Raw genomic sequence first — 20,468 nt, 5'->3', positions numbered from 1 at the left:
CATGGAGAGACACAAAATATAGTACTATGATTACTGTACCGCACTAGGAATTGGATTTAAATGAATAATAATATTTTCCTGATGTGGCAGAGAAGCAGAGCCTGTGAAGAGGAGAGGATTGGCGATGCTTCAGCCGTTGCAACTGGTATTTTTCACATTAAAACCAGATAATATTGTAGAAGAACATAGCTACCATCACTATCCAGTTGATGATCATAAAACACCATACATTAATATTTATATTTATAGAAAACTACAGATCCTCCACAGTTTGGACTACCTATCAGTTTACATATCTGCCTGTGATCTTGTTAATTTACAAAGCTTGATACTGGCCATGGCACGTTGCTTGAATGTCACTGCAAATCCAACAAATATTAAAACATGTACATTTCAGTTTTTCATTCCTCACAGGGGGGTAAAAGGTTATGAATTACGTTGAGATAATGCTCACCTCATTGTGGGACTGATCATGCTCGATAAAATCTAGAGCATCTTCCTTGGAGACAACATTAACACGACTGACTCTGTTTTTGTGCGTCACGCCATATATTTTGTCAGCAACTTTGACGAGCTCTGGCCGGAACGTTGTGGTAATGAATTGCGTGTTCGCCATATCTGCCAGACGACGAACCATATCTACGAGAAAGAAGTTAAAGATTCCCAAGCAAACAGATAAACAGAAAGGGAAAATCCATTGTGATAGTGCAAACAAGATTGGGAAGCCAGGATATAGTATCCTAGGTTATTGAACCAAATTCAAATAGAAGACAAAAGATTGTTTGGAAAAATAGAAAGGCAATAAAATTAGAAACTTGTAGAAATAGCACACAAGGATACTCCCGACGGCTGTTCTATACTGAGGATCAAGAGCTGCATCTATCTCATCGAAAAGATAAAATGGGGCAGGATCACATCGCTGTATGGCAAAGATTAATGCCAAAGCCACCACTGTTTTCTGACCCCCAGACAATTGTTTCATCGACTGTGTCTCCCCTTGTCCAGTGAAAGAAACCTAGCATGAGATCATCAAGAAAATAAAAGAAATCAGATCCAGAAGAAACTCAATAGTTACATCAGCAAACACCGATTCTGAACAGAATAAATGAATCCAAAGTTGCAGATTTTCTAAGTCTAAACATTTTCTGATCCTAAAGCATGCTGTGAAATGAGTTTTTGCGTAGTCAAAATCAGTTGAATGCCGACGCCTGTCGTGCTGGCGATGCCATATGTTATGCAAAATATGAAAAGTTAAAACATGCTGATCCATTAAGGGCTAATTTACTTAGATGGATGGGGTGTACATTGACTGATTAAAAATGTCCTGAAGATAAGGCTTGTGATTAAATCATCATTTGAATATGACATTACTTGATATGAAATGATGAAAGATGAAAGATTATTTAAAGCAGCTGCTAAATACTGTGCTGCCCAAAATGCACTTCAGACCAAAAAAACCAGAGACCAGAGAGGTAAACTACTAATTAATATCTTTTGGATTAGTGGGAAAGATTTCTGTGTTTCTGGGTTTGATGGTAATTCTGTAAATTGGCCGAGAAATAAAAGGCAAACATATCATTTTGCAACAGGATCAAAAGTTTCAGCTGAGAAGGATAATTTTGTCACAAAATGGATGCCCCACCCAAAGGTAACAGACTGGAATGTAGAAATGTAAAGAATGGATGAGCCAGGACTATTTTATTTATCCAAGCCCCTCCTTAGATATGAAGAAAGCCTAAGAGGATATCTGTGCATCAAAAGATAAGGTGTAGCTATATTCTTGATTAAGAACAAAAACAAAAGACTGCAGAAGAAGTTAATAACATGCCTTCACTTTGACACCAATGTATTTCTCAACCCTTCCCTCTACTTCGGCTGGGCCAGGCTCATCATCATCTTGATCATTATCAACATCATTGTTGTCCTATAAAACAACGAAAAAATTACTGATTACAGGAATACCTGTTTAACATAAGTAAAAGTTCCGAAAGAAAGAAAAGGAGAACAATAGATGCTGCAGTTGCTTTCATTAGGAGCAGTGTGGTGGTTAAGTTACCAGTGTCCGAAATCTAGTTAAGAAATGAAAAGGCAAGGTATTTGAAAATTATTAGAGCAAACCACAGGATGATACAACTCTTATCTTTTCATTAGCTATCCCCTGCTTATTTAATATCTTATCCTCAATATAAAACTTATTGATGGCTTATGCTGATGCACTTTATAATGCATTACTGTTTTCCTGCTACTGCACTAAGAATGCTACTAAATTTCCAAATAAAGAAAAGAGTGCTAAACAATTTCCTCTGAACAGGTAAGCTAACTCAAAACAAAGCAAGATAGCTCGCTGATGAAATTCTTTTTTCTCATCCAGACTTCATATGCCCCTATCCTCACCAACACAGAAAGCAAGCCACATAATAGCGCGCAACGGAATTTGTTTTAGAATTTATGTCTGCATATTTAGGTACACTACTCTCCTCTAAAACGTGTGCAATTTAAAACCATTTCATCAGCTAAATCGTTTAAGAGAACCAGTTAAAAAAGAATATAGTGGTATATATGTTGCAGCAAATAACAGCTGTCACTGAAATTGACCTATGATGATAGTATCACGAACCTTTTTCTTCATCATAACTAAAAACCCATGACCTCCTTGCACAAGTTCGGAGAATACTTCTCGGAAATGCTTAGCCACGCCTTTAAACGTACGCTCAATTGATTCATCCTTCCTCATATCCAAAACTGATATAAGTTCTTTGATTTTCTGCAGAAGAAGAGTAAAGTGTCAAATTAGTAAAATCATTCCCCTGCCACATATGCTAACTACCGCTCAAAAGAAAACATCATAATTGAAGAATAACTTTACCTCATCAGCTGCATCCAGCTCAGCTTGTCTTCTCTGGAGGTCTTCTCGTTGCTCTGTGAAATTAACATATTGATCAAGGGCTTTTTTGTTCACATGGCTGAACTGTTGCAGTTGCTCATTACACTTGTGAAGCAGTTTGTGCAGTTCTTTTATGCTTTTCCTTTTGTACCTAGAATTTGCATTTAAGAAAAACAATTCACCTACGTGATTCACATTGAAGTACATAACATAAACAATGGAGTAAGATGATCTATACATAACGTGAACAAACAAAATATTTGGTAGTACCTAGAAGGGTCAAAGGAAAAAAGCACAAATAGCATCCTCCAGCAATAGCGCTAAGTACAGAAATACTAGAAATGCCTGATATTCGAACTTCAAATGACTCAGTACTGGCAATATGATTGTCTAAATGTTGCATGATTCCCATTCCCTTACTGAGATAGTTTCTTCTAAAATCAATGCAATCCCAAGAGAAATTTGTCTATTTAGCTTGGCACAGATCTACCACTTACGCCAGATGAAGCATAAAGCAAGCTTCTTGATTACTAGAATTGCCTACTCATGCATGTTATTCTAAAGTCCAAGTGAACCACCATTATGAATATCTAAGGACCATGATGCAACATCAATGAGAACGTTGAGAAGTGGTAATGGACAAAAGTCTTCATAATCACCTTCACCTTAAGAAACAGACAGACGGTAATACAGCACAAGATACACAACAAGACACATCATTATGTTTTCTTCTCTTTTGGGAAATATTAAGGTTTTATAAAAACATGCTGATATTTCAGAGAATGGGGATGATAAAACAAATATTATGTTTGTATCCTGCTTCTTTACTCTTTTGTTGTAATAACATATGATATCTATGTATAAATCTCATATCTATTAATCCCCACTCAATAATTCCTAATATAGCCTAATTAAATAATTGTTACTTTTTTCAAATATGAAGCTATTCTGCATGCATCAACAATGCTTCCCTCTTTTCGAAGAAAGTTATCCATAATTCTAAATCAGATTGTACTGACATTCAAGAAGTGTCCAACAAGACCCTAAAACATTGACATTAAGATTATATTCTCAGATACAATCAAAATGTTGTGTGTGCTCCAGAGTGTCGGAATGTGTTCCAACAGGCAACAGGGGTATAAAAGGTTGACACTGTTGTACATTTGTACTTCTAGAACCCCCTATATAAAAAAACAAGAGTAAATGGGAAAGATAAACATGACCAAGAAAACAATCAATACGTCGGTGTTGTCATAAACTTTTACTTTATTTTAAAGGTGCTCTTGTCACCACAACAAGAGTCAAGCGATTATGTCTGCCTTTCTTCCCAAACCCTCCCCATGAGGAGTATCAATCAATTAAACTACACAGTCAAGATTCTACAACAATCATTTGTAACTAATACTTCAGCATAGGCACAAGAAAATTCACATGTAAAACATATAACTTCACAAGCATATCTGCCAACACATTATATAAATAGACATGCAATCCATTTTACATCTCTGGTAGATAACTAAATTCTGAGATGAGAAGATTACGTTTCAAAAGCATCAGAAGATAGGGGACCCAATTCCCGAATTTTCTTTGAGTACTCTTCTTGCTTGGCCATATACATATTCTTTTTAGCCAGTAACTGCTCTAGTTCTTTTGCTTCATCTTGCAGTGTAGATTGGTACTTGTCTTCGACGCCCTACATCCACAAGAACTCATCTTAGCATCTGAAATACAGAGGCAGACACAAAAAGCACACACACAGTGAAGAGAAGAAGAGACCCTTGTGTTATTATGCAAATTACCGAAACACCAGAAATTACACCAATGGAAGACTACCTTTAGGTTATCCTTTTCAACTTTAATATCTTCCAGTTCCTTATTCCTCTGATTGATGTTTTCAGTCACATCTGTAAAAAATAATAGCATGCTAAGATCCAGAGAATCCATTGAACTTAAGTTGGAAGTTTGAGATAGAGAATGAGGTCCTACTCTTGAGTTGTTCAGTCAACTGATCAACTAACAAATTTGCATCCATTAATTCCTGCCTTTTCAACTCAGCTTCTGCTTGTAACATTTCAGTTTCTGCAGATAGCTTCACCGCCTCCAGCTCTTCTTTCCGCCTAACAAGATTTGTAGATAGGTTCATCTCAAGCTCCGCTTTTCTTGTTTCAGTCTGCCAATTGACAATGTCAAGTGATATAAAGCACAGCTCAGGCATCTGTAAAAAGCTCCAATTAACATCCTAACCTCCATGCGGTTACTCCTGCAGTTAATTAGCTGCTCTTTCAGATTAGTTATTTCTGGATTCAGCCGAGAAAGCGATTCTTTCTCTTCCGGTGTCAAGTGATCAACAAGTTCTGTTCCCATTTCATCCTGTTTCATAGCTATATTAGCTCTGTTCTGATCTATTTGAGTCAATACGCTGGAGAGCAACTTCTCCTGCAAAAATGCAACTAATGTTAAAAGAGTTAAATCAATCAGAATGTCTTGGCATTCATCAAAGCCTTTAAGTTTAACGCACTTTCTTCTCAAGTGACTTTGAGATGGATTGTTTTTGCTTCTCTGAGTTCATGGTGTCCTGCCTCAGTTGTTCAAGTAAAGATTTTTCATGAGCCAACTTGGCATCATTTTTCTGCTGCTCTGCCACTAGTTCATTGATTTTCTGATCGATCTGTAGCGCATGTTCAGTGAAAACAAATTGCAAAGTGTTGTGAGTTGACCATCGCAGACATGCAGGAATCAGCGGTCATGATGATACAACACTTCAAAAGATGTGCAAAAATACTGCCAAATGAATCAAATTTCTGGACAAAACAAGGCCAAGTAACAGCATGCTTTCTATGTTTAAACACCAATCACACATACATATGCGTACGCTATTCACACATACACATGAATTGACTAGTAGATGCCTGGGTAATAAACACATTTCTCTGTGAATGGTACCATCTGCCCCCTATGAAGGTGACAGCAAACATGCAGATATGTAGGAAAGCTCATAAACGGATGACAACTAAAAGTGGTCGTCAACCAGGATCTCAAGGGGGTGTTGCCCATAATCACATGTAAGAAGCTCTTGAGCAAGAAGAAAAATAATAAGCAAGATCAGAAAAATGAACGAAATCTCTGAAGAAAATAAAAAAAGAAGCCTAATTAGGATATCTTGAAGTTTCTTTCTAACTTCCTCCAGTTCCTCTTCCTTTATTTTAATAGACTTCATGTTCTGTTTAATAGTGCTCATGAACTTCAGTTTTGAGCGCCTATAGTCATAAAATCCCCCAGTCATGCCACCTTTTTTGTTGACTTGATCACCTACAGTGAAAGGGGAGACATTTGTGATGGCAACCAAGAGCCAAAAAAGATACCTAAAAAAATCATGAAGTTTCAAGTGCAACCTTCCAAAGTGATGCAGTCCAGACCATCAGTACGAGCAACTCTTGTAGCAACATCTAAATCTCGGCAGATTACTGTTTTTGCAAACACCTATCAATTCAACAAGAGAGAGAGTATCACAAGTGGGATGTAATATAACAAGCAACCACCAGCAGTAGTATATTAGTAAAATAAACTGCAAACCTTCAGAAATAAGCACATCATCTCTACTCTGTCATCTATAATTTCCATATATGGAATCTCAATGAAAAATCAAAAGACTAATGCAATGAAGCTCTTCTTTATCATCTCATGCCAGACTCAACACAGGATGGGTCCTTTTCCTTGTCGCAAACTGCAGGAGCACCTCTCAAAGAGAAGCTCATTCTCCTTTCAGGGTAAACCGGTGCATAAAAATGGGCTGATCCAAAGTCCCTCTCCTTTGTGAACGAAGTTCGGAATCAACAACGGCACACCGCACGAAGGGAACATACAACTGGAGTTTTTGTTTGTCATGAGGGAAAGATATAATGGGATTCTTCACGAAGCCAGAGGAATGGAACAAATATGGCCTCCTCGTTTGAGACATTATGGTTTTTTGGGTCGACTTACTATTTTTTGTAAAATTGGCTCATATATCCAGCTATATGAATAAATTCTTTTTACTTCATCCCTCTTAATAGAATGCTGCTAATTAATTTAATAATAAGAAGAATAAGAATAAGAATGGATGTCATTATTTGTTTATCCTAATTTCAAATTATGAATCTCCACAAGGCATATGTAGCATTTCAGACTGTATTTAGTGCTAATAGACAGTTTTATGAAATACGCAGACTAAAACTAGTGCAATAAATAGGGTTACCCCGTAAGTTTTAGTATTGATGTGGGAATCATTTTTCAAAAACAATGTCACCCACTTAAAAATAATATTTCCATGGGTTGCCAGCTAAATCCAAATGAAAACTTAAAAAGTCACCATGGATGATGTGATAATAACTGGAATGATGCAGAAACTATTTCATGTTTCAATATTACATTAAAGCAACAATGTTTATTAACTTCACTCTTCTAGTTAGATTAGCCTATCTCAGGTCAACTTCTTTCATTTTTATCAAATTAATTTATAAACAGCCTATTCTTAGGTCTTTAACTTGTTCGTTCTTCAAACGCCCCCAAAGTGAGTACGTGTGAGCCCATTTTAGGGACCAGAACATGTTAGTAAAGACAATGTTGCATAGGAACAAGACATGATGACTTACTCGGAAAGCAGAAACCTATCCAGCTAGCAATTTTAAGTAATGTCAATCTTGGTCACAAGAATACTTGCATATAGTCAGATTTGGCAACCTTATTATGACCATTAACTGAACACAACTGATAAATGAATTCCAAAGTGCTGGTTGATAATGAACTATGTTAAGATACAAACCTGCGCAAATGCTGAAGCATATTTTTCAGAGAATTGTAATTTCTTTAAAAGAGGTATTACATCAGAGCTCTGTGGATATGTAACTCGTGGAGCTTTCACCCTGTTCAATGGTATGAATGTCACTCGGCCGCCTTTCTGCGCATTGAGATGTCTAATGATTTTTGTTGATATCTCATCTGTTTCAACTACCACATGAAATAAGCTGTACGAGGCGGAATACATTAGTATGAACATGCCAAAAACTAAATAGATATCCAAAATTAAATATGGTCTTAATATCTTCCTTATTATGGAATTCCAACATGTCAAAGAGAGGGAGACTTGTCGGAGAAAATTTGAATTTTTAAACCATTAAGCTCAGGAGGAATTGTGTTTACCTATTTCCAGCAGTAACTTCAACAGCTGTGAAAAACTTTTCATCACAATCTAGCAACTCAAAAATGGGACCAAATACTCCTTCATGAAGGTTAATCTCTCTACATATCCTCTTCACAGAATTTAGTCCTCTTCTTATGTCCTGAAAGTGTCAGAAGAATATAAGAATAAATGCAGCATTCTGTATTCAGGAGTAATGCGGAAGGAGGACGAGTATACGAAAGCAAAATACAATGCTTTTGTTCCCCTCATGCAGAGACACGTGGCGATATCATGTTATAATTTCACAATAGACCACACAGGAGAGTCACTCGAGCAAAACAAGGTAAAAAGTTTGATAAGGAAAAATTTAGAAGATCTGAGTGGCTTGACCATGTGTTGAACTGTAAGCAGTAGGTATGACGTACAGTACAATTTTTACAAGTAGTTAGTGTGGCTCAAAGGAAAGATTAACAAACATAGAGTTACAAGGAGACCCTCAAAACATTTCAAAACCTTTTGACTTTATAAACAAAATTGACCACCAAGGAAGATGAAAAGGGCCGTGTGTCTAGTCTTCACAAATATTGTCCTTTTATTCTTGTTACCAGTAATATGACTGTCTTGTTTTTCTATTATTTCATCAGCACCACTCAACGGTTACCCCATTTTTCTTGTTTGTCCAGCAAACCCTCTAATATGGTGCACTATTCCATCATTAGATCAACAGTTCCAAATAAAGACATCAATCCTATTGCATCCATCTGCAATGATATTTGTAGGGTGATGAAAAAAACTGCAGATATCCTCCTAGTTCAGCAATGCATTTAAATCCATCTAATCTTAGCACATCGAGCACTCACACCGGGAGTTGCATGATCAAGACTTTTCTCTGCTTTAACCACCTCCGATTTCAGCCTTTCAATTTCAGCAGAGAGCTCATTTTCTCTTGCCCACAAGACCCTAAAGATTGGTAAATCAATTAGACTGCACCAAAGAAAACATTACGATGAAGACAATCAATATGATAATCATACTTCCGCTCATCATGCAGCTTGTCTCTCTCTGCTTTATACTGGCTGTAACCTTGTCTGTATCCAGAAATTAGCGATTCTAATTCTGCTGCTTCATCTTTTCTGTTCTTTATGTAGGCATCCTGCTCTCTGATATCTTTCTTGAGCTGCTCAATTTCATCCCTAAGTTTTTTCTCCTGAAACATGCAAAAAAGAAAAAGAAAATCATTGTCTATATCTCACTCCTCATTATGCACCACACATTCGGAAAAAGAAATACTAATACAATTCCACAGCATGAAAGTGAAAGAAAGAATATGACAATTAAACCAGTCTATGTTTCACCTAAAGGTATCAGCACCATTGCAACATTAAACATTCTCCTAAATGAAGTGAAGATGGTTATATAATGGACGTCCTGATACCCACAAATGCTGATTGGCATTTAAATAATTTGAGGAAATCAATAAAATTACATAAACGGAGGCTAGTTGATTACACTTGAAATTTTTAAGATTAAATAGGGAATTTGCATGAACAGAAATGACCAAATGTTCTTTGTCATAATTTCCACATTTCAGTAACTCAACATGTGTATAACAACAGAATCATGTCATTGATGTCATTGCATAAGTAATCAACAAAACCCTTTTGTAGAGGGAGTATGAAAGACAAACAACCTAAAGTACAACTACATCCACAACAACAACAAAAATCAAAAAAGAAAAAGAAAAAAAGACAACAAAAAGAAATTGAAAACCACCACCTGATGACTATCAAGAGATACATGCATCCCCAAGTGGACCCTGACCCTCAAGAGGGGGGAAAGGGTTAAAACTTGGACTATGTTAACTTTGTTTTTGGGCTGTCCCAACAAAAGCATTGTTTGTTTCATTTTTCGGAAAATGGCCTAAGACACATAAATAATGTGAAAAACAAAATTTATCAGACATAATGGAAGATAGAATCAGGCCATTCATCCATGCTTTTGATATTTAATACCTTTTTTTGCATAAAATATCAAAAGTATGGATTATTAACATTGGTCCAACTTAAGTTAAAGGACTTGGTCCTTTTTTTATTTTTTCTTTTCTTTTAAGTAACAGTGTATGCAATATTAAATTTTAAAAAAATAAAAATAACTCAAAAAAATACAAAAATTGTCCCAAAAATACCTTGCTACATGAGCAACTATATGGTAAGATATGAAATCGACAAGACATTTAGCATGTACAGTTACCTCCTCCTGGATCAGGAGTTACAGCATTTGAAGTTGTATCAGCAAACCACACGCTTGAAACACTAAGTTTTTTTATTTATATCAATCTAAATGCTCTCAAATGCATACATTAAAACAACTTCCAAAAATTTTATAGTTTTTTGGTCTATTTAATTAAAAATAGGGGTCAAATTTGTTCTTATCCCAACCAGTTGCAGGATACAGTAATAATCTTTATGAGCTACCCCTTCCCACCCACCATCACCAACATTTGTTGACAAGTATAAAGTTGAGAATGAAAACCAATGAACTATATGCAAAAAAAATTTCTCCTTAGTCCAAAATTGCCAGACGGGAGTAAGGGCATACTTAGGTCTGTTGCAAAGGATAAATCATAAGAATGATAGACTATATAGGCATTATTTTACAAGACTCTCCTTATGCAATAAGGATTATGAGTTGGACAGATAATACTCAAAATTAAACAGAGATTATGAAACTGATTAAGTAGGTCACAGAATAAACTGAAAAAAAGCTCAGGAATAAAATGTAATTCATGAATTTTTAGCAACCAAAAAGCAATGCACCTGGTATACCATGCATTCAACAACCGCAATATACTATATTTAAAGACAGATGGACTGACATACTGTTAACAAGTACAATTACCTGCACTAAATTTGAAGATAAAACTTGCTCATAGTCCCTAATTTCTTTCTTAAGCCACTGGTCACGAGCTGCTTTACTGGCAAACTGGGTTGCACGACCCTGTTTCTGATACAAAATGCTAAGCTGCTTTTCACGCTCCATAATCCTACATGACACGTATCAAATTCCAGAAATACATTCGCCCAAATTATTCCCACAGAATAACATAAAACTGAATGGACAAGAATTAGTCATGCACAAGACCAAAATAACTAAATGCATGGACAAGGGACGAAGAAGATTATCCTCCCAGTATGCACTTGGAACCAAACAACTATTCAAACAACCATCTTGCACGCCTCTTTATGAATTGAGGAAGGTGCAGCGGAAGACATGAGCTCATTCACAATGAATGGAAGGAAAAGTTTATCATTCGATTTCAGCTTAGTCAAGCAAATCATGAAAATAGAAAAACCAAAGGCACGGATAGAAATATTTAATCAAATAGGATTCGGAAATCACATGATGAAACAAAAAGGTATTTTAAGTTTCCTACCCTGCAACAGGCAGTTCAACTCAGAAGTACCAGAGCATTTAAAGGTGAGGTAACAGGAAGACCGAGCCACTGGAATTAACAATAATTAATTAGAGAAGCCTTATTTTCCCATAAAAGTTTTATGTGGTCAATATTACATTATTAAAGGCAGTTCTAGCAAGAGCTAGTCTGGGTAACAGTTTTGCTTGATTGCTCAGGCATTTTACAAGGTTGACAACCCCTTTACTTGTGAGTCACGACATTTGCTAAATGAGGTTCAAGTAAACTAGTCCAACCGCTAACTAAAGCTAGCTACCAAACAATTGAAAGGTTGACCAAATGACAGATCTGAGATCTTAATATCTTATGAAATTTAACTGGAAGCATCACCCAAGTAAATAGTCATGTATTTGTTGATGAGAACTTAAATAAACACAAAGATCAATAATGCAAGAAATTAAGATGAGAATTCCAGATGTCGCCGCACCTCAAGCACAAAACAAACTCAGAAAAGGCAATCAAATAAGTGGATAATCTTGAAATAAATAGGCGAATCATAGTTTCTTCAAGGGCTCATGCATCCAATGCTCCATTTTGGCCTATTTGGACATTTCTCAGTTTGTCCCTTTCCCTCTCTCCCCAACCTCCCCAAATGGAGGTCATTGACTTTGACTGAAATAATTATTTGCCTGTTGGAATGGTAATCTTTCACTGCGTAATGATTCCATAATTCATGATGGATAAATGGGGAAAAGGAAATGGATATTCAAAAAATTAAACACAGGTTTGGAAAACACACAAAGATCTTAGAGAAAGGCCAAAATGTGAAAAGTTCACTCAGTGTATTTAACAACTCCAGTACATCCAACATCCTTTAAAATGCATAGCCGTAGGCAATATTTTCTTATAACTAATACATGGAGCAAGCACATTGTCTATAGCAAACACAAGCTTTAGACTAACTTGTTAAGCATAAATGTATTCAAACTTGCAAGTTAATTGACATGAGGAATAAATAAACTCGCAATTAAGTTTTAAAAATAGAACACTTCAACATCAATATATAGCATTGCAACTAATGACATCCCTAATGTGAGAAACATCAAAATGATGGTGAAACAAATACGCAACTTTCTGAGGCAGGAGCTACAAAATGGGAAACGTACCCTCGCGTCAAATTCTCCTCCTCCCTGACTTGATTATCATACAATTGCTTGATCCTAGTGAGCTCAGCATAAGACCCCTCAATTTCTTGTTCCAAAAGCTCTAGTTGTGCAACAGCATCCTCCTGGAATACGAAAAATAAGCATCAATAAAAGCGTTCACTTGTAGACTACTTTACTTCATATGTTCAAACTTCTCAAAGTTCAAAATTACAGAAGGATCAAGGGTCAGCAGCACCTTTGCTTTGATGTTTGCCTTAATTTTATCATGGAAGTCTTTGTCATCCAGTTCAAGTTTTGCACGCTTCTTGATGGCTTCTGTCCTTTGTTTCTCTATCGCCTCTTTCTCTCTACTTAAAATTTGCGCTTCTTTAGTCAGATCTTTAAGTAACTTGTCGAGCTCCTTGCACTTTTCATGAGCATCCAAAACTTTGTTATACATTGTGGCAGATGTTTCAGAAGCCTTGTTCCGATTCTCCTCTATCTGCAACAAATGGCAAAGTTCAAACCTATTCCAGATGCTTCCAAAATATGAAGTACATAATCGTTTCAACGCACTAGAAGCTAAAATGATATGTAGAACCTACATGAACCTATTAAAATACACATGCACAAAGAAAACACAGAGAAAAGACAAGTACACACGTAGTTCTGCAAAACATAGGAGCAAGAAAGTCATAAAAGTATTCTTGAACTATGTTAAAAGAAACATATCTACTGAAGGACCATATTATAATTAGCTCATTTCTTCATTAGCCATGAGGAAACACACATAATATAATAAAGATCATTAAATTATGATATTAAGACTCAAGTTAGTGTACTTTGTAGAGAGATAAAAGATCATGATGATCACAAAAACTCTATTCCGAAGTTTATGTTCGTATATACCATCCACTTCCCATTAAAACAAATAAAAGAAGTTACAGTTCTCCTAGATGCAAACTTCTTAGGCTTTGTTACATTTTCACGTCACGGATCCTGAAAAAAATTATGTTATCATATTTGTTATCAGATTTGTCAACTAAACATAAAATTTTACCACTCAAAGGAACATATGAAAAGATATAAGAACATGCCCTTAAAGTTCTGTGTACTGCAAATACAAACTACACTACGTTTGCTTTTTCAGAATCTACCGCATTGGATGGCCTGCTAAAATAAATTGCCCAATTTTATGATAACATATAATCTTAAAGTGAGAAAGAAGTCAATGAATTTGGAAAACAGCCAACACTGGAATAACATTGAGAGTGTAGCGCAAAATATCAGCATAAGCAATGTCCAAGATGTCAAGTTTGAGCGTATCATGCCGAATCTTATTTCTGAGCTAATACTTTTCAAACCCACCAGGAAAGCAGTTAATGCTACTTAGTAGCTTTACATATCAGAGCCACTGGTTTACCAGGTGTATAAAAATGTCATGGATTTCATAAAATTACCTTTCAAGAAGAAAAATAATTTTGAAGAGAACTATTACTGAACATGATATAGAAGCAAAATCCGTCCTCATAGAAGATCATATAATTTAAATGCTTTCTTTTCGCCCATGCAGATATCCACATGTTCATGAAACTATTGCAGCATATGGGGACATTATTTATCTTTGCATATTGGTGCACAAATGCCAATAAGGATGGATTTTTCTTCTACTAAAAACTTAAAATGAATAAACACTATTTTGCAATTAGCGACAAAGTGGAGTAGTAAATTAACTACATTATAGAAATTTACAAGTTGACTGGCATTCTCAACTATGAATTAACTACATCTGTCCCATCGTCAAGCATTGCTGGATCACATAGTTGCTTTGTTCAGAAAATAAGACTAGTTTTCCTTGCATTTGCATTATAATCCTACAGAAAAAAGAAAAATCTAAACAACATCCAAGTTTTAAAGCTAATGAGGGTCAAAATAAGATATATCAAGATCTACAAGTTTCCTATCATTGTTCTATAAGAAGTTTTCTTACTAAGGATCAAGTGTTATTACTAATGAAAGAATTCATAATATCCTCCGTAATTTAAATGGCAATGCAGATCCCCAACAGAAAGGGCATTTGATTGCTTATTAAAACAAACAAAGATAGTAAGACTTTGAAGTAACATACATCCATCAGCATCTGCTTGGCATGATGAAGTTCTTTATCATAAATAGTGTATTCTAGAGCCTTTCGCTGCCTGTCAAGCTGCTGATATTTTTTCAACTCCTCTTTCTCTTCATCAAGCTCCCGAAGTTTGTCATCCAAGTATTGGACAACTTGAATAATTTGCTTTCTCTTATTACCTGTAGAAAATAGATGTTAGAAACAAAAACAGAAAACAAAAAAGACAAGGAAACTATTCAAGGAGTACTTGCCAGTATCCTGCATTATTTTCAAACTTTCACGCCGTCTCTCCTCATAAACTCGAGTCCCACCAATTTCCTTCAGCAGATCCAATCGTTCTGAATCCTTCATCAACGTCAACGAGGCTATCTGCGATATTATATATATATACTTATCAGAAGAATGAATGGATAAACCAAGCAGGTCAACAAGCAAAAATTTTTCCTTACTTTGCCCTGCTGCACAACATAATAAGGATTAGAACGAGAAAATCCTGCACTTTCCAGCAGATTCATGACTTCTGTCTTCCTGAAAACTCATAAACCATCACCATTATCCAGTTATCCAACAAGAGCATGGACAACGAAAAAGGCCATGTGTCAAGTGATAAAGAAAAAAGGAAAAGAATATATAACTAAATAAATAGAAGACGCAAAGTAAAAATTGTTCGTAATACAAGCGTATACACACGTTATATGTTTTCCATCCAAGAAATATTCATCTTTCTTAACACCGATTGTTCTCCTAAGCCGCACTTCCTCCTTATCAACCTGTAAAAGAAGAATGACAAAATCATAAACAAGCAGGACAAAGGAATAAAGATCTTATGGAGATGCCATTATAAATGCAGGACATAAACAAATGGGAAATAGGAGGAAAGAGAACATGTAACTAGAAAAAAAAAACATGAATTTATAACTATTCCTTTATTAAACCAATAATCAGATATGGCTAATGCAAATTATCGACATCCTCATTAACTATCAATTGTGATAACAGTATACTCTAAGTAGGTTCATTGCCATGACTATAAAGAATCCCTCATCTGCATCAAAAATGCTTCCTTATCATTCAGATAGTCGGTAGAATATGTCAAGATTTACAATTAGTAATAAATACTATAAAACTTAACCTATAAGAAAAACTTTTAATTAGAACTGCTGCATTTATTAGTTGACATAAAGTCAGATAAACCATAAATATGGTATGATGAAATAAAGAACTGAGAATAAATACAGATTTTCACAATCATGTTGATACTGAATTAGAGTTTATTAGCTAAGAGCATCGCTATTTCTCATCTATATTATCTTTACCTGATTCCAGATCTATTATAAAATGTGATTTCTACAACTAATCCTGTTATTTTAACACTTTCCTCTCTGCTAAAACCATTTTCCATATGATCAATTTTTTACATATTGCAATAATATATATATATATATATATATATATCAAGGAACTAGTACGCCAACAGTGAGGATTAGCAAAATGCTCTAACACCAGGGGCTACACTAGGACTAATATCAGGATATACTTTTTGGACCCAGTTGCTTCTGGAGGACCTCAGTTACGATACATCTTTCCAATACCAACACTATGTTCATTCACCTCAAGATAAGCAGGTGCAACAAATTGGAGCTTGAGCAGATTATAGGTGGTATAACTTCAGAAAGTCCAATTACAAATGTTCAAAACAGTTCATAAATGAGTAGACAAATCATAATTAGAAAAAAAGGAAAAACAGCAGTTCACATAAGACATTTAGATAAATAGAATTATCATCCGAAGCTTACAGGAATACGGTTGTCGGAGTTGTCAAATACAATCTCCACAAAAGCAGATAACACTTGGTGGCCAGCACCTTCCTGACAAGCAGAAAAACAAAGAGCATTCAATATAAAGGTTGTAGGTAATTTCGTAGAACAATGAAAGCAAGATCTAAGATAACAACAGTGCTTCACTGCAGAACATACGTGAAGCAACGCCTGCCTTTCTTCATTGCGCAAATTATGGAATAGATCACTTATAACGAAGCGTATTGCTGCAAGTATGGGTAGGGTCCTCATTAAATCAATTCCAAGGAAACAAAACAAACAGAAGAACAAAACAAATGTTCAAGATGAACATACCATGGAAAAAGTTCGATTTGCCAGATCCATTAGCACCAACTGCAGAATACAAATCAATAAATCATTTTCTGGCATATTAAACATTCTTAAACTAGAGACATGGGTAAACAGTGGAAAATAAAATGTAGAAACCGAGGCATAGAAGGAAAAATATGGTGTACCAACACAGTTAACTTTTGGACTGAATGTTTCAGTTGCAACTTGCTCACGGTAACTCTTAAACCCTTCTATAACAACCTACAACAAAGAACCCGTGCAGAAGTGATAAATCAGTATGCATATTTTAAAAGAAATTGTCACAAGTCAAATAAAATGGATAATTCATTACCTGCTTTATATACATGACGGGATTCCAGGATAGCTAGCTGGCAACTCCTCTGCAATTTGAAGGCAGAAGAAGAGCAAAATAATCACATTCCCTGCCTGAACTTATATTAATAGCTTAAGAAACTCATAAACGTAAAAGAACAAAATAATTCAGTGAAAATCACTCGCGAATATTACATGCACTACAAATGCCAACATAAGAATCAACCCGAAACAAAACAAAACCACACCAAAACTCAAAAGGCCAAGCAACTAAAGGTAAAATGAAAAACATAAAAAAGAGAAAAGAAAAACAAAACAGCAACACAGTTAGATATTGGGCAGGAGCAGAAGTCTAGGGTTCTTTACATAATTGAGGCACGCTTTGAGAGAAATTCGCGAAGCTAACACTTGTAATTATGCAAAAAGAACTCACCAATCTGCGGGTTGAAGTTAATGATTATGAGCTCTACTCTACTCTAGTCTACAATTCCGTCTAGTTGGCGAATTTGTGTGTGTGAGAGAGAGAAAGGGGGACGGGAGAAGAGAGATGAAAATGGAGGGAATCGAGTTGACGTTTTAAGACGCGATTTTTCAGACGAGTTTTATTGTCCTTTCCTCAATTTCCCTTTTTACGTTTTCTTTTTATTCTTTTAATTTTATTTATTGTATTCAATAGTTATGAAAAACCGGTTCAATTCGATCAATTCAACCGATATACTTACACAAACTAAAACAAAAAAGACAATTGACCAATTTCATTCAAATTAAGATTTCGTTTAACTCCTCGATATATTTCAGCATGATTTCACAAAATAACATTAAATATTTATACTATCAATCATATTGAATGTTCATCTACAAATGTAGGTAATTATGTGACTCCTTCGTGTTATTATCCGTTGATTGAAATGGATGTAAATTGAGCATATCTTATTATCACTTAATTACTTATTACTTTTGAAGTATAATTAATATTGCAAACACTATCTTAATGTTTAAAACATATAAAAAAAGGCGCAATTAACTGAAAGTTATTAGTAAAACGTTAATTGATGCTTATACGGTAAAATTGTATTTGGCGTTATTTTTTTATGTAATTTTACTTGAAATTAATTTTCTAAAGATTCTTGATCGAGTAATCAATTTAATATGAGTTGGGAAGTCGAAAGATATTTTTGGTATTATAATAATTTGGTGTAGTGGTGTCAAAATTATCACTTTAAGTCTAAAAATCCTCTTTCTTTTATTAAAACTCATAATTTGTTTTTTTATATTAAAATTTGACATTGCTTTACAACTCCACATCCAAAAACTGTCTGATAATTTTTTTTAATGCATTAAATATCATGATGCTTAATTTGTACAACATATGTTATATTGATAATGACTATATACGTGCAAAACAGATACTAATATGTTTTTTCAATTTCAATTAACAATAAACTTAAATAACTTGGAAATAAATTTATTTTGATTACATGGAATTAGTTTTTCGAATGAACTTGATTGAGTAGTTAATTTAACATGAGTTGGAAAGTTGAAGGATTTTTTTGGTATTAAAATAATTTGGTGTAATGGTATCAAAACTACCACTTTATGCTTAGAAACCCTTATTTCTTTATAATAGTACTAATTTTTGTGACACGTTGTTTCAGCATACAAATAATAAATAATACTTACGTTTTAAAATATATTATGAATAAGAAAAAATATATATAAAACAATACATCATATTTCTAAAAAAATAAAAAAAAGCAACACACACACACACACACACACACACAAAAAGGAAAAAATCAACTTAGGGTTATTATCAGTATAACAATAAAATTGGTGTTGCGGTGTCATAACCGCCGCTTGTGAGAGAAAAAGGTATTTTCTTATATATTGGAATAGAAGATTGATAGATAATAGTGTAGATATAGTTGGGTTAATTATTTCTTGCCCTCCGATCATTTTTATATTTTGGGATCTAACTTTTTTTCGACTTACCATATCAACTTTATAAAATTTTACACTTTACTATTTATATGCGTTTTGATCAAAATACCATCAAATACCTTTATCTATATTATACTAAGGTAGAACCACCATATTTTACAAGATTAAAAAAATATAATTTTACTAAATGAGAGATTGACAATGATGAAATTTTCAAGTTAAATTTAGGATAAATTATTATGAACTATCTTGAGATTTGTCATATTTATATATATTGAATATCTAATAAATATTAATTATTTTCGAAAAATAACATATGATACCCTTGTTCTCATGTTTCTTGCAAAATCTAAGTATAAAGAGCCAAAAAAACCCTTATAAAAAATCAATTCTTTCTCAAAACCCTTTATTGTTTTTGCTTTTTCATTAATCTATTTGTATTTATTTAGATCAATTAATGTACATAGTTATTAGTCATAAATAAGATATGAATCATAGTAAAATATGAATAGATTGAAACAGAGGAATATTTGGGAGAAAATAAAAAATTGATGTGGTCTGATTCAGACCTCTTTGGAAAATTTGGTAGTTGGAGTCATTCAATTATAAAAATAAAATTGGATATGGTGTGTTATTTGCTACCTCTTTAATTAGAGTTTTTGAACTGTGTCCATAGACATTTAGGCAATGCCACAATCTTCAAATATGGTTAAGTATTTGAATTTGTTGCTTTCCATGATTTTTCTTCATTTTTTACTATTTACAAGTCCCTTTTTTTTTTTTTTTTGAAATTGTAGGATTATTGAAGAGTAGGACTACGGAAACATAGGTACGTGCCGCAAAAGGGTAAATTCCATATTACCTTCTTGTAATATTTAAAATATTTAAATAAATTTATGTGCAAAAATATTTTATATATTCCTCTGTATTTTTGGAAAAAGTGCAAATTACTTCTTCTCCATCTAGAATTGTATCTCACGAGCGAAAAATGCTGTTGGGTAAGTATTTTTTTCACTCCTCAATGACCAAACCATCCCTATATTTAAATTATACATATTTTTAAAAATATAATATAAAAAAATATAATTCAAGTTGTATGTATATGTATAAAGAAACCCAAAAAAATATAAAATGGAGAATGGAGATAACACGTCTAGGGACGGGAAATTGGCGGTGGGTGGGATGTCAAAATACTTGCCATTGAACAGACTTTCCAACGGTGGTAGAATATAGATAATTTGCCTACTGATGGGAGATTAGTAGTGGATGCAATGTCAAAATGCTCGCTAGTGGGCTCTCTAACTGTGGGAGATTCGTGTGGAAAGATGATCAAACAACGGAGAAAAAAATAATAGAAGATGG

The 20,468-nt window shown here is 34.4% G+C and overlaps 1 protein-coding gene across 3 annotated transcripts; it reads right to left on the bottom strand.

Annotated features, from left to right (window-relative positions):
- Positions 1-128: 128 nt before the first annotated feature.
- TTN7 (Structural maintenance of chromosomes (SMC) family protein) lies at positions 129-17,760 on the bottom strand. 3 transcript variants are annotated; one of them, XM_011091924.3, is made up of 30 exons: positions 17,599-17,760; positions 17,185-17,279; positions 17,018-17,093; positions 16,857-16,895; positions 16,701-16,768; positions 16,521-16,592; positions 15,415-15,494; positions 15,174-15,252; positions 14,976-15,093; positions 14,728-14,903; positions 12,856-13,101; positions 12,621-12,742; positions 10,941-11,085; positions 9,077-9,249; positions 8,903-9,002; positions 8,063-8,202; positions 7,686-7,887; positions 6,277-6,364; positions 6,044-6,193; positions 5,403-5,554; positions 5,129-5,320; positions 4,871-5,054; positions 4,718-4,788; positions 4,426-4,577; positions 2,867-3,035; positions 2,618-2,764; positions 1,829-1,924; positions 841-1,015; positions 455-639; positions 129-359 (listed from the first exon to the last, which is right to left on the bottom strand). In XM_011091924.3, exons 2-30 carry the CDS (start codon positions 17,197-17,199, stop codon positions 357-359), a joined length of 3,615 nt encoding a protein of 1,204 aa, XP_011090226.1. In that variant the 5' UTR covers positions 17,200-17,279; positions 17,599-17,760; the 3' UTR covers positions 129-356. The 3 variants fall into 3 exon arrangements, with proteins under 3 accessions (XP_011090226.1, XP_011090225.1, XP_011090227.1); XM_011091923.3 differs by having other exon boundaries at positions 17,185-17,233; XM_011091925.3 differs by having other exon boundaries at positions 7,746-7,887; positions 17,185-17,233.
- Positions 17,761-20,468: the final 2,708 nt, after the last annotated feature.

The sequence above is a fragment of the Sesamum indicum genome, linkage group LG9 (genome assembly GCF_026168435.1).
Source record: "Sesamum indicum cultivar Baizhima isolate 11 linkage group LG9, ASM2616843v1, whole genome shotgun sequence".
In the NCBI taxonomy this organism is placed as follows: Eukaryota; Viridiplantae; Streptophyta; class Magnoliopsida; order Lamiales; family Pedaliaceae; genus Sesamum; species Sesamum indicum.
Note: the sequence above shows the minus strand (reverse complement) of the source record. Positions and strands in the feature narration are given on the sequence as shown.

What these genes read in the sequence shown, in the direction of transcription:
- TTN7 (XM_011091924.3), bottom strand. An exon ending in TTGATCATGCAACTCCCGGT is followed by an intron (nt 8,203 to 8,902) that starts GTGAGTGCTCGA and finishes TGACACTTTCAG; the next exon opens with GACATAAGAAGAGGACTAAA. An exon ending in ACATTGGTGTCAAAGTGAAG is followed by an intron (nt 1,016 to 1,828) that starts GCATGTTATTAA and finishes ATCTCATGCTAG; the next exon opens with GTTTCTTTCACTGGACAAGG.